Source organism: Jaculus jaculus, chromosome 14, assembly GCF_020740685.1.
Source record: "Jaculus jaculus isolate mJacJac1 chromosome 14, mJacJac1.mat.Y.cur, whole genome shotgun sequence".
In the NCBI taxonomy this organism is placed as follows: Eukaryota; Metazoa; Chordata; class Mammalia; order Rodentia; family Dipodidae; genus Jaculus; species Jaculus jaculus.
The window spans coordinates 2,121,398-2,139,681 of NC_059115.1; the positions used below are offsets into that span (position 1 = coordinate 2,121,398).

Consider the following 18,284-nt stretch of genomic DNA (forward strand, 5'->3'; position numbering starts at 1 on the left):
GAGGGGCTGGGGGCGTGGCTCAGAGGTAGAGCACTTGTCTAGATCCACAGTGAGGGGCTGGGGCGTGGCTCAGAGGTAGAGCACTTGTCTAGATCCACAGTGAGGGGCTGGGGGCGTGGCTCAGAGGTAGAGCACTTGTCTAGATCCACAGTGAGGGGCTGGGGGTGTGGCTCAGAGGTAGAGCACTTGTCTAGAGTCCACAGTGAGGGGCTGGGGGCGTGGCTCAGAGGTAGAGCACTTGTCTAGAGTCCACAGTGAGGGGCTGGGGGCGTGGCTCAGAGGTAGAGCACTTGTCTAGGATCCACAGTGAGGGGCTGGGGGCGTGGCTCAGAGGTAGAGCACTTGTCTAGATCCACAGTGAGGGGCTGGGGCGTGGCTCAGAGGTAGAGCACTTGTCTAGATCCACAGTGAGGGGCTGGGGGCGTGGCTCAGAGGTAGAGCACTTGTCTAGATCCACAGTGAGGGGCTGGGGGTGTGGCTCAGAGGTAGAGCACTTGTCTAGATCCACAGTGAGGGGCTGGGGGCGTGGCTCAGAGGTAGAGCACTTGTCTAGATCCACAGTGAGGGGCTGGGGGCGTGGCTCAGAGGTAGAGCACTTGTCTAGGATCCACAGTGAGGGGCTGGGGGTGTGGCTCAGAGGTAGAGCACTTGTCTAGAGTCCACAGTGAGGGGCTGGGGGCGTGGCTCAGAGGTAGAGCACTTGTCTAGAGTCCACAGTGAGGGGCTGGGGGCGTGGCTCAGAGGTAGAGCACTTGTCTAGGATCCACAGTGAGGGGCTGGGGGCGTGGCTCAGAGGTAGAGCACTTGTCTAGATCCACATTGAGGGGCTGGGGCGTGGCTCAGAGGTAGAGCACTTGTCTAGATCCACAGTGAGGGGCTGGGGGCGTGGCTCAGAGGTAGAGCACTTGTCTAGATCCACAGTGAGGGGCTGGGGGTGTGGCTCAGAGGTAGAGCACTTGTCTAGATCCACAGTGAGGGGCTGGGGGCGTGGCTCAGAGGTAGAGCACTTGTCTAGATACACAGTGAGGGGCTGGGGGTGTGGCTCAGAGGTAGATCACTTGTCTAGAGTCCACAGTGAGGGGCTGGGGGCATGGCTCAGAGGTAGAGCACTTCTCTAGAACCCACAGTGAGGGGCTGGGGTCGTGACTCAGAGGTAGAGCACTTGTCTAGATCCACAGTGAGGGGCTGGGGGCGTGGCTCAGAGGTAGAGCACTTGTCTAGATCCACAGTGAGGGGCTGGGGGCGTGGCTCAGAGGTAGAGCACTTGTCTAGAACCCACAGTGAGGGGCTGGGGGCGTGGCTCAGAGGTAGAGCACTTGTCTAGAACCCACAGTGAGGGGCTGGGGCGTGGCTCAGAGGTAGAGCACTTGTCTAGATCCACAGTGAGGGGCTGGGGGCGTGGCTCAGAGGTAGAGCACTTGTCTAGATCCACAGTGAGGGGCGGGGGGCGTGGCTCAGAGGTAGAGCACTTGTCTAGATCCACAGTGAGGGGCTGGGGGCGTGGCTCAGAGGTAGAGCACTTGTCTAGAACCCACAGTGAGGGGCTGGGGGCGTGGCTCAGAGGTAGAGCACTTGTCTAGATCCACAGTGAGGGGCTGGGGGCGTGGCTCAGAGGTAGAGCACTTGTCTAGATCCACAGTGAGGGGCTGGGGGCGTGGCTCAGAGGTAGAGCACTTGTCTAGATCCACAGTGAGGGGCTGGGGGCGTGGCTCAGAGGTAGAGCACTTGTCTAGATCCACAGTGAGGGGCTGGGGGCGTGGCTCAGAGGTAGAGCACTTGTCTAGATCCACAGTGAGGGGCTGGGGGCGTGGCTCAGAGGTAGAGCACTTGTCTAGATACACAGTGAGGGGCTGGGGGTGTGGCTCAGAGGTAGATCACTTGTCTAGAGTCCACAGTGAGGGGCTGGGGGCATGGCTCAGAGGTAGAGCACTTCTCTAGAACCCACAGTGAGGGGCTGGGGTCGTGACTCCGCGGTAGAGCACTTGTCTAGATCCACAGTGAGGGGCTGGGGGCGTGGCTCAGAGGTAGAGCACTTGTCTAGAACCCACAGTGTGGGGCTGGGGCGTGGCTCAGAGGTAGAGCACTTGTCTAGATCCACAGTGAGGGGCTGGGGGCGTGGCTCAGAGGTAGAGCACTTGTCTAGATCCACAGTGAGGGGCTGGGGGCGTGGCTCAGAGGTAGAGCACTTGTCTAGATCCACAGTGAGGGGCTGGGGGCGTGGCTCAGAGGTAGAGCACTTGTCTAGAACCCACAGTGAGGGGCTGGGGGCGTGGCTCAGAGGTAGAGCACTTGTCTAGATCCACAGTGAGGGGCTGGGGGCGTGGCTCAGAGGTAGAGCACTTGTCTAGATCCACCGTGAGGGGCTGGGGGCGTGGCTCAGAGGTAGAGCACTTGTCTAGATCCACAGTGAGGGGCTGGGGGCGTGGCTCAGAGGTAGAGCACTTGTCTAGAACCCACAGTGAGGGGCTGGGGGCGTGGCTCAGAGGTAGAGCACTTGTCTAGATCCACAGTGAGGGGCTGGGGGCGTGGCTCAGAGGTAGAGCACTTGTCTAGATCCACAGTGAGGGGCTGGGGGCGTGGCTCAGAGGTAGAGCACTTGTCTAGATCCACAGTGAGGGGCTGGGGGCGTGGCTCAGAGGTAGAGCACTTGTCTAGATCCACAGTGAGGGGCTGGGGGCGTGGCTCAGAGGTAGAGCACTTGTCTAGATCCACAGTGAGGGGCTGGGGGCGTGGCTCAGAGGTAGAGCACTTGTCTAGATACACAGTGAGGGGCTGGGGGTGTGGCTCAGAGGTAGATCACTTGTCTAGAGTCCACAGTGAGGGGCTGGGGGCATGGCTCAGAGGTAGAGCACTTCTCTAGAACCCACAGTGAGGGGCTGGGGTCGTGACTCCGCGGTAGAGCACTTGTCTAGATCCACAGTGAGGGGCTGGGGGCGTGGCTCAGAGGTAGAGCACTTGTCTAGAACCCACAGTGAGGGGCTGGGGCGTGGCTCAGAGGTAGAGCACTTGTCTAGATCCACAGTGAGGGGCTGGGGGCGTGGCTCAGAGGTAGAGCACTTGTCTAGATCCACAGTGAGGGGCTGGGGGCGTGGCTCAGAGGTAGAGCACTTGTCTAGATCCACAGTGAGGGGCTGGGGGCGTGGCTCAGAGGTAGAGCACTTGTCTAGAACCCACAGTGAGGGGCTGGGGGCGTGGCTCAGAGGTAGAGCACTTGTCTAGATCCACAGTGAGGGGCTGGGGGCGTGGCTCAGAGGTAGAGCACTTGTCTAGATCCACAGTGAGGGGCTGGGGGCGTGGCTCAGAGGTAGAGCACTTGTCTAGATCCACAGTGAGGGGCTGGGGGCGTGGCTCAGAGGTAGAGCACTTGTCTAGATCCACAGTGAGGGGCTAGGGGCGTGGCTCAGAGGTAGAGCACTTGTCTAGATACACAGTGAGGGGCTGGGGGTGTGGCTCAGAGGTAGATCACTTGTCTAGAGTCCACAGTGAGGGGCTGGGGGCATGGCTCAGAGGTAGAGCACTTCTCTAGAACCCACAGTGAGGGGCTGGGGTCGTGACTCCGAGGTAGAGCACTTGTCTAGATCCACAGTGAGGGGCTGGGGGCGTGGCTCAGAGGTAGAGCACTTGTCTAGAACCCACAGTGAGGGGCTGGGGCGTGGCTCAGAGGTAGAGCACTTGTCTAGATCCACAGTGAGGGGCTGGGGGCGTGGCTCAGAGGTAGAGCACTTGTCTAGATCCACAGTGAGGGGCTGGGGGCGTGGCTCAGAGGTAGAGCACTTGTCTAGATCCACAGTGAGGGGCTGGGGGCGTGGCTCAGAGGTAGAGCACTTGTCCAGAGTCCACAGTGAGGGGCTGAGGTGTGGCTCAGTGGTAGAGCACTTGTCTAGAGTCCACAGTGAGGGGCTGGGGTTGACTCAGTGGTAGAGCTATAACACCACAATATCTGCATAATAGGAGGGACGAAATGATGGCATCAAAATTAAATAGAAGGGCTGGAAAGAAGGCTCAGTTGTTAAGGTATTTGCCTGCAAAGCCCTTAGACCTGGGTTCAATTCCGCAGCACTCACATAAAGCCACATGCACAATGTGTGCGTGGCCACACGTGTCTGTAATCCCAGTCTTGTGGTGAATAGAAACCGGAGGCTGGCTGGGACTTGAGAAAACAGCAAATTCTGGAATCAGTGGCCTCCAAGCACTCAGGGCGCACCCGTATCTGCATACACATGTTGTATGGCAAATGTCCTCTGCATTGAAAGGTGTAAACAACTATTTCCAGCTTCACTGAAAATAGGTGGGTCAACTTACAAGCGGTGTTGTGGGGAGGGTCATCAGACCCCCATGTGAGATTTAGGTATCCCCTGTACCAGCTGTATACAGTAATGCACAAGACCTCATGACCTGAGGTGGGTGGTGGGAAACAGAGTATATAGAGAGGAAAAGATCAAGGAACAATGAGCCCCACTGAGGTAGTATCTCTGAGTGTTCATGCTCAGTGAGTAAGCCTTCACCCCCAGGCTGAGAGAGGAGCACCCACGGGGGTAATCCGGTATAGTGAGCCCCTCTGTAGTGTTGCTTTGGGGTCTCATCCTCGGTAAGTAAGCCCTCACCCCAGGCTGAGGGAGGAGCATGGTGAGTCCCGCTGAAGTCCTCCTCTGTGGTCTCACACTGCTGGACAGGGACAAGGAGCATCTAGAAGCGGCCACAGGGAAGTTGTCATCCGGGGGGCAGTGAGACTCCTCCGTGGTGCGGCTGCTCTGGGCCCCGATGCTCTGTACGAAGCCCTCATCCTGAGGCCCGGGAATCTCCATCAGAGTGGCTGCTTTGGGGGGCCCCACATTCCTGTAAGTAACCCCTTATGTTCTGTATGTGACCCCCCCCCCAATAAATTCATTGGCTTACCAAACTGGTGTTGGTGTATTTGTACTTTGGTCTACCATCTGAGCCCTATTGGGGGTGCAGATGTGTGGCCGTGCCTCCCCTGGGGAAAAGTTTTCCACAACACATGTACATGCACCACACACACCATATACTACAAAAGCTCAAAAAGCAGAAATAAGTAAGGGTGAGGGCTGGAGAGATGGCTTAGCCATTAAGGCGCTTGCCTGCAAAGCCTAAGGACCCATGTTTGACTCTCTGGATCCCACGTAAGCCGGATGCACAAAGGTGAGGCAAGTGCAAGGTCACACATGCCCACTAGGTGGCGCAAGTGTATGGCGTTCCATTGCAGTGGCTGAGGCTCTGGTGTGCCCATTCTCCCTCCCTCTCTGTCTCTTTAAAAAAAAAAAATTAAAAATAAATAAGGGTGAAAAGGGGCTGAGGCTCAGTGGATAAAGGTCTCCACACAAAAGGAAGTATTGAATTTGAATCCCCAACGTTTACATAAATGCCAGGAGGGTGCAGTTGCCCACTTTTAATCCTGGAGAAGGCAGAGACGGTACTCCCTGGGGCAGGCTACACTAGCTGCATTGGCAAGCCCTGGGTTAAAGTGACTGATCCTGCCTCAGCAAATAAAGAGGAGTCCAGGGCTGGAGGGATTGTTTGGTGGTTAAGGCACTTTCCTGAGAAGCCTAAGGACCCATGTTTGACTCTCCAGATCCCACATAAGCCTGATGCACAAAGGTGAGGCAAGCACAAGGTCGCACGTGCCCACTAGGTGGCACAAGTGTCTGGAGTTCTATTGCAGTGGCTGAGGCTCCAATGTGCCAATTTTCTCTCTCTCAAAACATAAGAAACTTAAAAAACAAATTTTTTTCAAAAAAAAAAAAAAAAAAAAAGAGCAGTGTCAGAAGACACCTGATGTCACCCCGTGGCCTCTGTATGTGGCGATACGTGCCTGCACACCTGGTACTTCAGAGACAGAGGCAGGAGGGTCAGGAGTTTGAGACCAGGCCAGGCTACATAAAGCCTTCTCTCAGAAACCACCCCGACCCCTCCACCATCAAAAAATAAATAGAAGAAATTGGGTATGGAAGTGAAGGCCTGTAATCTCACCATGGGGGGGGGTAGAGGCAGAGGGACCTCAAGTTTGAGGCCAACAGCCTGGGCTACATAGCAAGACCCTCTTCCAAAACAAAATCATAAATGTAGGACTGGAGAGATGGCTCAGTGGTTAAAAGGCACTTGCTTGTAAAGCCTCACAGCCCAGGTTCGATTCCCCAGTACACATGTAAAGCCAGATGCACCAAGTGGCCCATGCATCTGGGGTGGGTTTGCAATGGCAAGATGCCTGAGTGTGCCCGCCCATCTCCCCACTTCCCTCTGCCAAATAAAATATAAATATTTCTTTTTTTTTTTTAATTTTTTATTTATTTATTTGAGAGCGACAGACACAGAGAGAAAGACAGATAGAGGGAGAGAGAGAGAATGGGCGCGCCAGGGCTTCCAGCCTCTGCAAACGAACTCCAGACTCGTGCACCCCCCTTGTGCATCTGGCTAACGTGGGACCTGGGGAACCAAGCCTCGAACCGGGGTCCTTAGGCTTCACAGGCAAGCACTTAACCGCTAAGCCATCTCTCCAGCCCTAAATATTTCTTAAAAGTAAATTTATTTACTTTGAGAGAGAGAGAGAATTATGGAGGGAGAGAGGGTGGGAAGGGGCATGTCAAGGCCTTCAGCTGCTGCAAACCAATTCCAACCACATGTAGCACCGTGTGCATCTGGCTTACATGGGTCCTGAGGAACCAAACCTGGGTTTTTGGCTTTGCAGGGAAGCACCTTAACGGCTAAGCCATCTCTCCATCCCACAGTATAAATATCTTTTTATAATTATAACTCGATATTGATCTTGCATTGAGAAACACTGTGGTGAGGACCAGGTATGCAAATGGTGAGCCGGATGCCACCAGCCCTCTCCTGGTGTAGGAAGCTTGTGGAACAAAGAGCTCCTTGATCCATCCGGAGAGGGCGAGCGAGGAGGTGGGGCTAGATTTCAAGGAGCCTCTGGAGGCCCCAGCTTAATTTGGCGTAATTCCATGTGAACACTTTTGTCTGCTTCATGAGTTAAATAAACTGAACAAGACAATTTAGGAGATTAGCAAAGTTAAAACACTGACCCCAAAGCTAATTACATTAAGTTCCTATAAAATTGCGAGTCTGATGATGACAATATGGGAACTAAAATTTAAGTTTCTTCTAAGAGTTCTTACCAGGGTGGCAGGAGACCAACCTAGGCTACTTAGAGAATTCACCCCTCCCCCCAAATGAAAAAATATATATATACACACAAACATAGATACATACATAAGGGATGAAGAGTTGGCTCAGTGGCTAAAAGGTGGCTTTGAACTCATGGCTATCCTCCGACCTCTGCCTCCTGAAATTAAAGGTTTAGGGTTAGGCATGTGCCACCACACCCAGCTTTTCTTTTTTCTTTTTATTATTTATTTATTTACTGAGGCTCTAGCCCAGGAGGACCTGGAATTCACTGTAGTCTCAGGGTGGCCTTGAACTTGCATCGATCCTCCTATCTCTGCCTCCCGAGTGCTGGGATTAAAGGTGTGCACCACTTTGGCTTATGTGGATTCTGGGGAATGGAACCTGAGTCCTTTGGTTTTGCAGGCAAGCACCTTAACCGCTAATTCATCTCTCCAGCCCTTCTTTTTTATTTTTGAGGAAGGGTCTCACTCTAGCCCAGGCTGACCTGGAATTCACTATATAGTCTCAGGATGGCCTCGAACTCATGTTGATCCTCCTACCTCTGCCTATGAACCACCATGCTCAGCTTTTCTTTCTTCTTTAAACAATTTATTTATTTATTTGCGAGAGAGTGCGAGCGAATGCAAACGTATGGGTGTGCCAGGGCTTTGTGCCACTACAAATGAACTCCAGATGCATTTGCCACTTCATGCATCTGGCTTTAGGTTGGTACTGGGGAATCGAACCAAGACCGCCAGACTTTGCAAGCAAGCACCTTTAACCACTGAACCAGCTCTACAGTCCCCCACCCTTTCTTTTCTTTTTCTTCCTTCCTTCTCTCTCTCTTTCTTTCGTGTGGTTGGTTTTTCGAGTGTTTCACTCTAGCCCAGGCTGACCTGGAATTCATTCTGTAGTCTCAGGGTGGCCTAGAACTCATGGTAATCCTCCTACCTCTGCCTGCCGAGTGCTGGGATTAAAGGCTCCCAGAGACATTTCTGAAGGACAATGTCATCCTGTGAGGCTGAGTTTCCTAGACTTTGTGACTGTGGGAACTTTAGGCGTGGAGAGCACCACCTTGTGGTGAGAGAGGGAATCTGACCATTTCAGCTCAGTTAGGGGCCGGGGCTGGGCTCCATCAAGCCTGACTTGAATCTATCTGGTGATCTGTGTATGGTGAAAGAAGGGGGCTGGGAAGCAGCTCAGTTGATAGAATACAGGGCCCTGGATCCAGTACCAGCATTGCATAAACTGGGCATGGCGGTACAGGCCTGTAACCCCAGTGTTCAGGAGGTTGAGGCAAGAGGATTAGGATTAAAGTTATCCTCAGTTACACAGTGAGTTCAAGGCCAGCCTAGGCTACATGAGACACCGTCTTAAAAAAATTACAGATACACTAGACATTATATTCTACCTTAAAATTGAAAGAGCCTTTAGCTCTTTAACTGTGAGGAATACATTACTCTTGGGGCTGGAAAGTTGGCTCGGCAGTTAAAGGTGCTTGCTTGCAAAGTCTGATGGCCCGGGTTCAATTCCTCAGTGCTCATGTAAAGCCAGATGATGTACAAAGTGGCGCATATATCCTGAGTTTGTCGTTTGCAGTGCCAGGATGCCCTAGTGTGCCCATTCTCAATCTCTCTCTCTCTCGGAGGCTGAGCCAGGAGACTGGTGAGTTTGAAGCCAGCCTAGGATACACAGTCTCAATAAACCAACAAACCAACCAACAGCCAAGCCAAAAAGCAGAAAGATAAACCGAGGCACAAGCACAGAACTCGCGCAAATGGAACGTGCCAATGATGGGGCTATCTTGCGAGAAATGTGTCATCAGGTAATTTTCTCACTGTGCGAACATCACTGTGCGCACGCAAACCCGGATGGCTTACTTTGTACACACCGTGGCTGTATGGTGAGTGTGAAAGGTAAGAGAGATGACCCAAAGAGAAAAACAGACCCACACACAGAGAAAATTATTTGGGCTCACAATTTCAGAGCTCCCAATCCGTGAAACGCTCGACTGCCTTCAGGTTTCTGGTGACAGTGGTGGGAGCCGGAGGCACAGCCAGCCACACCCTCCGGCCAAGAAGGGAACGCAGAGAAGCGGAGGAGTGCTGGGATGACAGACGTGTGCCACCACACTGGGGGGGTGGGGATGGGTGCACCGTGACCTCTAGGCGCCGCACAGAACTCCAGATGCATGTGCCGCTTTGTGCATCTGGCTTCACGTGGGTATTCGGGGATTGAACTCCAGTCATTAGGTTTTGTAGGCAAGTGCCTTAACCACTGAGCCACCTCTCCAGCCCCGAGTTTTCTTTTTCTTTTTTAATTAATTAATTAATTAATTTGTTTGTTTGTTTGAGAGCGACAGACACAGAGAGAAAGACAGAAAGCGGGAGAGAGAGAGAATGGGCGCGCCAGGGCTTCCAGCCTCTGCAAACGAACTCCAGACGCGTGCGCCCCCTTGTGCATCTGGCTAACGTGGGTCCTGGGGAATTGAGCCTCGAACCGGGGTCCTTAGGCTTCTCAGGCAAGCGCTTAACCGCTAAGCCATCTCTCCAGCCCCCTTTTTAAAGATTTTAATTAATTAATTTAGGACAGGGAGGGAGAGTGAGAATGGGCACACCAGGGCCTCCAGCCCCTGCTAACAAACTCCAGACACATGTGTTACCAATGTGCATCTGGCTTACGTGGGACCTGGAGAATCGAACCTGGTTCCTTAGGCTTCTCAGGCACCCGCCTTTACCGCTAAGCCATAAGCCATCTTTCCAGCCTTCAAACTGTTTTAACTCCTTATCCTCCCTTTTTCCTGGCCCCCTCTCCAGAAATGGCCTCTGACCCTCACCTTTTCCTGCCTGTGATGGTAGCAAAGACCTAATACAAAAAGCCTTAGTTAACCCTGTTCTCAACCCATCTCCTATGTGTCAATTAATTATCCCCTTAAATCAGCACACTTTGAACCTCCACTCCTGTTACTGGGATGAGCCGAGCGCCCCTGGCTTATGCAGCGATGCTGACTGACAAGGAGGAGGGCTCACGGCCACCCGGCTCCTTCATCTCCAGAGTCGTGGCAATGTCCCAGCGCTTCAGCACACAGCGCTGTCCCTGAAAGGTGTGCGGCGTAACACGGGTTGGAGCAAAGATACGGGCCGATGGGGAATGGATGTGAGTGATTCTTTCAAAAATAAAATTTTTGTTTCGTTTTGTTTTTCAAGGTAGGGTCTCGCTCTGGCCCAGGCTGACCTGGAATTCACTATGTAGTCTCAGGGTGGCCTCGAACTCACGGCGATCCTTCTACCTCTGTCCTGAGTGCTGGGATTAAAGGCATGTGCCACCATTCCCGGGTAGTGACTTTCTTTTTTATTTTATTTTAATTTTTTTTCCATTTTATTTTTATTTATTTGAAAGGAAGAGAGAGAGAGAACGATCGAGAGAAGGGATGTGCTAGGACCTTCAGCGGCATGGGCCCACAAGTGCATCTGTCTTATGTGGGTACTAGTCCCAAATATTTTTATTTATCTATTTTCAAGGAGAGAGAGAGAGAGAGAGAGAATGAGAACAAGCACACCAGGGCCTCCAGCTGCTGCAAACAAACTCCAGATGCACGCGCCACTTTGTGCATCTGGCTTTACGTGCGTCCTGGGGAATCGAACCCAAGCAAGCACCTTAACCAATGCACCGTCTCTCCAGCCCGCTAGTGATCCTCTTAGTGGGAAACTCTCCCCCCCCCCCCCATCTTGTGCTCCATTTATATAGAAGGATGCCGGCGTTTGAAGAAAGATCAGGAGTTTTATTATCCAAAACATGTAGCAAATTTGTGGATGTCCACTCTCCCACAGAGTGAGTTCAGTAGAGCTGGCCAAAGCCTACCATATATATATGTGTGTGTGTATATACATATATGCTCATCAGATGATAGCGCGTGTGTGGGTGAGGGAAGGTAACAGGTGGGCAGCCTGGGAAAACAAGTTCAGGTTCAAGGCTATGAGGTTATCGGGTCGGAAGGACATCTGGGTTTGGGCGGTCAGCATGGGTTAGCCATGACAGGGAGTCAACAGGGAGAACGCAACCCTCCAAACAAAAGGGCGAGGGTTATGCCCAGCAGCAATGCGCCAGCCACGTGACAGCCAGGGGCAACTCCATTTGGAGAAACAGGACTACTGGCACTGGTGTCTCTAGCAAGCTCCTCGTTCACAGAAAATATCCCAATTGTCTTGTTCTTGCTCAACAGTAACTTGGAAGACGAGGCCATGCATCCTTGGATGCTGACGGTGCCAGAAAGTCCACCTAGAGGGTGTGGGCCCAGCCACAGGGATGCATGTCAGCAAACCTCAGACCCAGGGGTCCAGGCCCAGCCCTCCTCCCTCAGACCCAGGGCTCCAGGCCCAGAACTCCTCCCTCAGACCCGGGGGTCCAGACCCAGCCCTCCTCCCTCAGACCCAGGGCTCCAGACCCAGCCCTCCTCCCTCAGACCCGGGGGTCCAGACCCAGCCCTCCTCCCTCGGACCCGGGGGTCCAGACCCAGCCCTCCTCCCTCAGACCCAGGGCTCCAGACCCAGCCCTCCTCCCTCAGACCCGGGGGTCCAGGCCCAGCCCCCCTCCCTCAGACCCAGGGGTCCAGGCCCAGCCCCCCTCCCTCAGACCCAGGGGTCCAGACCCAGCCCTCCTCCCTCAGACCCAGGGGTCCAGACCCAGCCCTCCTCCCTCAGACCCAGGGGTCCAGGCCCAGCCCCCCTCCCTCAGACCCAGGGGTCCAGGCCCAGCCCTCCTCCCTCGGACCCAGGGCTCCAGACCCAGCCCCCCTCCCTCAGACCCGGGGGTCCAGACCCAGCCCTCCTCCCTCGGACCCAGGGGTCCAGACCCAGCCCTCCTCCCTCAGACCCAGGGGTCCAGGCCCAGCCCTCCTCCCTCGGACCCAGGGCTCCAGACCCAGCCTTCCTCCCTCAGACCCAGGGGTCCAGGCCCAGCCTTCCTCCCTCAGACCCGGGGGTCCAGACCCAGCCCTCCTCCCTCGGACCCAGGGGTCCAGACCCAGCCCTCCTCTCTCGGACCCAGGGGTCCAGACCCAGCCCTCCTCCCTCAGACCCGGGGGTCCAGACCCAGCCCTCCTCCCTCGGACCCAGGGGTCCAGACCCAGCCCTCCTCTCTCGGACCCAGGGGTCCAGACCCAGCCCTCCTCCCTCAGACCCGGGGGTCCAGACCCAGCCCTCCTCTCTCGGACCCAGGGGTCCAGACCCAGCCCTCCTCTCTCGGACCCAGGGGTCCAGACCCAGCCCTCCTCCCTCGGACCCAGGGGTCCAGACCCAGCCCTCCTCCCGCAGACCCAGGGCTCCAGACCCAGCCCTCCTCCCTCGGACCCAGGGCTCCAGACCCAGCCCTCCTCCCTCGGACCCAGGGCTCCAGACCCAGCCCTCCTCCCTCAGACCCGGGGGTCCAGACCCAGCCCTCCTCCCTCAGACCCAGGGCTCCAGACCCAGCCCTCCTCCCTCAGACCCAGGGGTCCAGACCCAGCCCTCCTCCCTCAGACCCAGGGCTCCAGACCCAGCCCTCCTCCCTCGGACCCAGGGCTCCAGACCCAGCCCTCCTCCCTCAGACCCGGGGGTCCAGACCCAGCCCTCCTCCCTCAGACCCAGGGCTCCAGACCCAGCCCTCCTCCCTCGGACCCAGGGCTCCAGACCCAGCCCTCCTCCCTCAGACCCGGGGGTCCAGACCCAGCCCTCCTCCCTCAGACCCAGGGGTCCAGGCCCAGCCCTCCTCCCTCAGACCCGGGGGTCCAGACCCAGCCCTCCTCCCTCAGACCCGGGGGTCCAGACCCAGCCCTCCTCCCTCAGACCCGGGGGTCCAGACCCAGCCCTCCTCCCTCAGACCCGGGGCTCCAGACCCAGCCCTCCTCCCTCAGACCCGGGGCTCCAGACCCAGCCCTCCTCCCTCAGACCCGGGGGTCCAGACCCAGCCCTCCTCCCTCAGACCCAGGGCTCCAGACCCAGCCCTCCTCCCTCAGACCCGGGGGTCCAGACCCAGCCCTCCTCCCTCAGACCCGGGGGTCCAGACCCAGCCCTCCTCCCTCAGACCCGGGGGTCCAGACCCAGCCCTCCTCCCTCAGACCCGGGGCTCCAGACCCAGCCCTCCTCCCTCAGACCCGGGGCTCCAGACCCAGCCCTCCTCCCTCAGACCCGGGGCTCCAGACCCAGCCCTCCTCCCTCAGACCCGGGGGTCCAGACCCAGCCCTCCTCCCTCAGACCCAGGGCTCCAGACCCAGCCCTCCTCCCTCAGACCCGGGGGTCCAGACCCAGCCCTCCTCCCTCGGACCCAGGGGTGGAGTTCTCCACTTCCTTCCCCTCTGGGCTCCAGCCTTCAACACTCACCCCCTGTGAGCTCAATATTTCCACTATAGCAGTGTGAGGTGCCCTGAGCGCAGGCAACAAGTTCGGAGTTGTTGCAAGACCCGGAAAACTGCACGCACGCTGGACACTGGAGGTGTCCAGGCGCAGGCCCAGCTGGGGACAGAGAGAAGGCGCCTGAGTTGGGGGACACCGCTCTGCTCCATGCCGCGGCCACCAAGCCGGACCCCCAAGGGTCGGCTCCAGGGTCTCCCTACCTGATTGCGGGAAGGTGTCCAACAGCTCACTGCTGAGCCGGGCGCTGTTACACAGGTCGGAGTCCGAGCAGAACCGGAAGTAGGAGGCCACGACCATCCCAGGGGGCAGCGAGTTGTGGGTGACACCTGTGATGTCCTGTGTCCCGGCCTCGGTACAGCCTTTGCTCCCTAACAGGAGCGAGTGGTGTCCTGAGTGGGGGGGGGGGGGTGTGTGACAAGAATGAGAGCCAATGCAATACATCCCTTGTAACAGCACAAGTCATGTGTAATGTCTGGCAAAGTGATGGGGAGATGGTTTTAGTGGGTAAAGTGCCTGCCTTCCAAGCAAGGGGACCCGAGTTCAAGCCTCAGAACTCAGGTTCAAAAGCTGGGTTTGGAGAGATGGCTTAGCCGTCAAGGCGTTTGCCTGCAGAAGCAGAAAGACCCAGGTTCTATTCCCCAGGACCCTGCTAAGCCACAAAGTGGCACGTGTCTGGAGTTCGTTTACAGTGGCTAGAGGACCTGGTGCGTCCATTCTCTCTCTCTCTCTCAAATAAAATAAATTTAGGGCTGGAGAGATGGTTTAACGGTTAAGGCGCTTGCCTGCAAAGCCAAATAACCCGGGTTCGACTCCCCAGGACCCATGTAAGCCAGATGCACAAGGGGCACACCAGTCTGGAGTGGAGTTTGTTTGCAGTGGCTGGAGGCCCTGGTGCATCCATTCTCTCTCTCTTTCTCTTACCTGCCTATTTCTGTATATATCTCTCCCTCCCTCAAATAAAGAAAAATAAAATATTTAAAGGAATAAAATAAAATTTTGGACTGGAGAGATGGCTCAGTGGTTAAGTGCCTGCCCGTGAAGCCTAAGGACTCCAGTTCGAGGCTCGATTCCCCAGTACCCACGTTAGCCAGATGCACAAGGGGGCGCATGCGTCTGGAGTTTGTTTGCAGTGGCTGGAGGCCCTGGCGCGCCCATTCTCTGTCTCTCTCTATCTGCCTCTTTCTCTCTCTGTCACTTTCAAACAAATAAATAAAAATTTTTTAAAAAGGAAAAAAAGAAATATAATAAAATTTTAAAAAATTAAGAAAATAAAATAAAAAGCTGGACATAGTGGCATTTGGTGGTATCTCAGTGCTAGGGATTCCTGGGGCTCACTGGTCAGCCAGGTTAGCCTAACTGGTGATCTCCGGGTCCATGAGAGACATCGGAGGTTGTCCCTTGACCTTCACGTGCAAACACACACATATGCACGCACACACACTGGAAAACCCTCTCTGTCTCTCTCTCTCTCACACACACACAGACTGAAGCCTGACCCTGGGTCCTTCAGTTCTACCTTCTGGTGCATCTTGTTCGATTGTCCTTTTTCCATTTTCTCCCCTGGGCTCCTGTTGGATCTTTCTAGAGTTCTCTCCATACCCAGTTACCTCCCTCCCCACCCCCGCACCTTTAAAAAAAAATTTATTTATGAGTAGGGGGAGAGAAGGGACCCACCAGGGCTTCTAGCCACTGCGCATGAACCTCGGTCATATGCTCCACTTTGGGCATCTGGCTTTACATGAGTCCTGGGGAATCAAACCTGGGACCGTTGGCTTTGCAGGCAAGCGCCTTAACCACTGACCCATCTCTACGGCCCTAGTTAGCTCCTTTTTGTATGTTTTTCTTTCCCTTTTTCCATTACCCTGCATGCATGACTTTGTAGAAATCTAAAATACCTGCTTAGTGCACTTCTTTTCCTCCTCCCTCCTTCTTTTCTTCCCTTCCTCCCTTTTCTTCCTCCTACCCTTCCCTCCATTCATTCCTTTCCCTCCCTTGCTCCTTCCTTTCTTCTTCTCTCTTCTTATTTTCTTTCATTCTTTCTTTCTTTTTTTTTTTTTGAGGTAGGGTCTCACTCTAGCCCAGGCTGACCTGGAATTCACTATGGAGTCTCAGGGTGGCCTCGAACTCATGGCGATCCTCCTACCTCTGCCTCCCAAGTGATGGGATTAAAGGCGTGCGTCTCCATGCCTGGCTAGCACCTTCTTCTCTTTTTCTTTTATTTTTTTCTGTTTTCTTTCTTTCTCTTCTCTTCTTTCCTTCCCTCCCTCTTTTCCTTTCCTTTCCTTTCCTTTCCTTTCCTTTCCTTTCCTTTCCTTTCCTTTCCTTTCCTTTCCTTTCCTTTCCTTTCCTTTCCTTTCCTCTCCTCTCCTCTCCTCTCCTCTCCTCTCCTCTCCTCTCCTCTCCTCTCCTCTCCTCTCCTCTCCTTTCCCTTTCTCTTTTCTTTTCTTTTCTTTTCTTTTCTTTTCTCTTTCTTCCTTTCTTTCCAGCCAAGGATGACATCGAGCCTCTGACGCTCCTGCCTCCACCTCCGGAGCGCTGGAATCACAGGAGTGTACTCACTCAATCTTATGTGGTGCTGGGGATTGAACCCAGGGCTCTGTGCATGTCACTCCGCCAGCTGAGCTGTGTCTGCAGCCCACTATCCATTCTTCCCAAATGAATGCGATCCCTGAGGCTCCCCTGGGCGGCACCATTTTCACCCCTTTGCACGGGACAACCACATGTACGGGCAACCCACGCCAGCAGGGTAGGTTATAGCTTTGCGCCAGTTCCCCCCTCCCTTTTTTTTTTTAATGCCAGGGCTTCTAGCCACTGAAATTGAACTCCAGACACGTGGCCATCTCGTGTGCGTGTGTGGCCTTGCATGCTTGTGTTACCTTGTGCGTCTGGCTTATGTGAGACCTGGAGAGTCGAACATGGGTCCTTAGGCTTCACAGGCAAGTGCTTTAACCACTGAGTCATCTCTCTAGCCCTGCCCCAGGTTTTTTTTTTTTTTTTTTTTTTTTTTAACCAGGGGGTAAAAGGGGCAGAGAGAAGGATTATCCAGGCCTGAGAGGGACTGGGCAGGAATGTGGGGTAAGACTGGGCTGCCCCCGGTGCAGGGGTGTGGCTCTCATGCTCTGCCCACCTACCGACGTCGATGAGCAGCAGGGTCTCCTGACACAGCTCACCAGCGACGCATATCTGCTCCTCCGACGCGGTCCATTCCACTGGGTTTTTGGACAAGTCTCTGCCAAACTTCACCAACACCCCCTTGTGACAGGTCAACGTGTCTGTGGAGAAGAAACTTCACCATGGTCTGTGTGAGCCAGGGAACCTCATGTCTGTCCCCTTAGTTTCTGTGGTTGTATCTTATTATATTTAAAATTTTTTTAACTTTTTTTTTTTTTTTTCCCCGAGGTAGGGTCTCACTCTAGCCCAGGCTGACCTGGGAATTCACTATGGAGTCTCAGGGTGGCCTTGAACACACGGCAATTCTCCTACCTCTGCCTCCCCAGTGCTGGGATTAAAGGCATGCGCCACCACACAAGGCTAAAACATTTTTTGGTGCACACCTTTAATCCCAGCACTCGGGAGGCAGAGGTAGGAGGATCACTGTGAGCTCGAGGCCACCTTGAGACTCCATAGTGAATTCCAGGTCAGCAAAACCCTAACAAAGAGAGAGAGAACTGGTGCACCAGGGCCTCCAGCCTCTGAAATCGAATTCCAGATGCTTGTACCACCTAGTGGGCATGTGCAACCTTGTGCTTGCCTCATTTTTGTGTGTCTGGCTTACGTGGGATCTGGGGAATCGAACATGAGCCCTTAGGCTTCAAAGGCAAGTGCCTTAACCACTAAGCCATCTCCCCAGCCCCAGTGATTGCATTCTAAACCATACTCTGTGTGACCTGGCTGTGCCATCCCTTAGTCTTGGATTTAAATATTTTATTTATTTATTTACTTATGGGAGGGGGAGAGAATGGGCATGCCAGGGCCTCTAGCTGCTGCAAATGAACTCCAGATGCATGTGCCACTTTGTGCCTCTGGGTTACATGGGTTCTGGGGATGTGAACCTAGGCCCTTTGGCTTTGCAGGCAAGCACCTTAACCACTAAGCTATCTCTCCAGCCCCTGTGTGACCTTCTGAGGAAAGCTGTGCCTCTTGTGGAGGACTCATCTTTATCCCTGACCCACCTCGCCTCTCCCATCGGGACTCTGGAGTCCTCACTGGATAATAAGGAAGGTGGTTTCTTCAACTGGGAAACCACAGGTATGTTCCAAACAAAAGGACTCAACCTGCTCCGGGTCGACACTGAGTGCTTGCTCTGTGTCTGGACAGGGTCACTCCTCCCTCTTCCTCCTAGACGGGATCTTGCTACCTGGTTCAGGCTGGCCTCGAACTCCCAATCTTCTGGCCTCCTGAGCACCGGGATCACAGGCCAGGCTCTAACCCTCGCTTTTGACTCGGTTGTCACTTCCTTATCACAACTCCCTAAACAGATGATGTTATAATTGTCATCCTGTTCCAAGACAGGAAAATAGGGACAGAGGACGCCTTCTCTACAGAGCATCTGCACCTCGCGCTTACGACAGGTCACAACGCTACCAGACTGCCACAGCTCAGAGCGCCCCAAGCCACGGTGTCTGCCCCCATCCAATCTTGGAGACCTGCTGGACAGGATGAGAGTCTAACTCGTATGAGGGTTCTGTGGGAGGCTTTGGGGTCCTGTGTGACCTCACGTGGGTATACTCATCCAGGACACCCTTCCCAAGGTCTGTTCTGCAA

At 54.5% G+C, this 18,284-nt stretch overlaps 1 protein-coding gene across 1 annotated transcript in view; it reads right to left on the minus strand.

The window, feature by feature from the left end:
* Positions 1-10,122: 10,122 nt before the first annotated feature.
* The window catches only part of Cd177 (CD177 molecule), a 43,168-nt gene continuing 35,006 nt past the window's right edge, over positions 10,123-18,284 (minus strand). The window contains exons 14-18 of the mRNA XM_045134180.1: positions 16,652-16,792; positions 13,721-13,909; positions 13,488-13,619; positions 11,243-11,409; positions 10,123-10,227 (exon numbers count right to left, since the gene is read on the minus strand). Coding sequence (XP_044990115.1) covers positions 10,123-10,227; positions 11,243-11,409; positions 13,488-13,619; positions 13,721-13,909; positions 16,652-16,792 — 734 coding nt within the window. The remainder of the gene's footprint in view (positions 10,228-11,242; positions 11,410-13,487; positions 13,620-13,720; positions 13,910-16,651; positions 16,793-18,284) is intronic.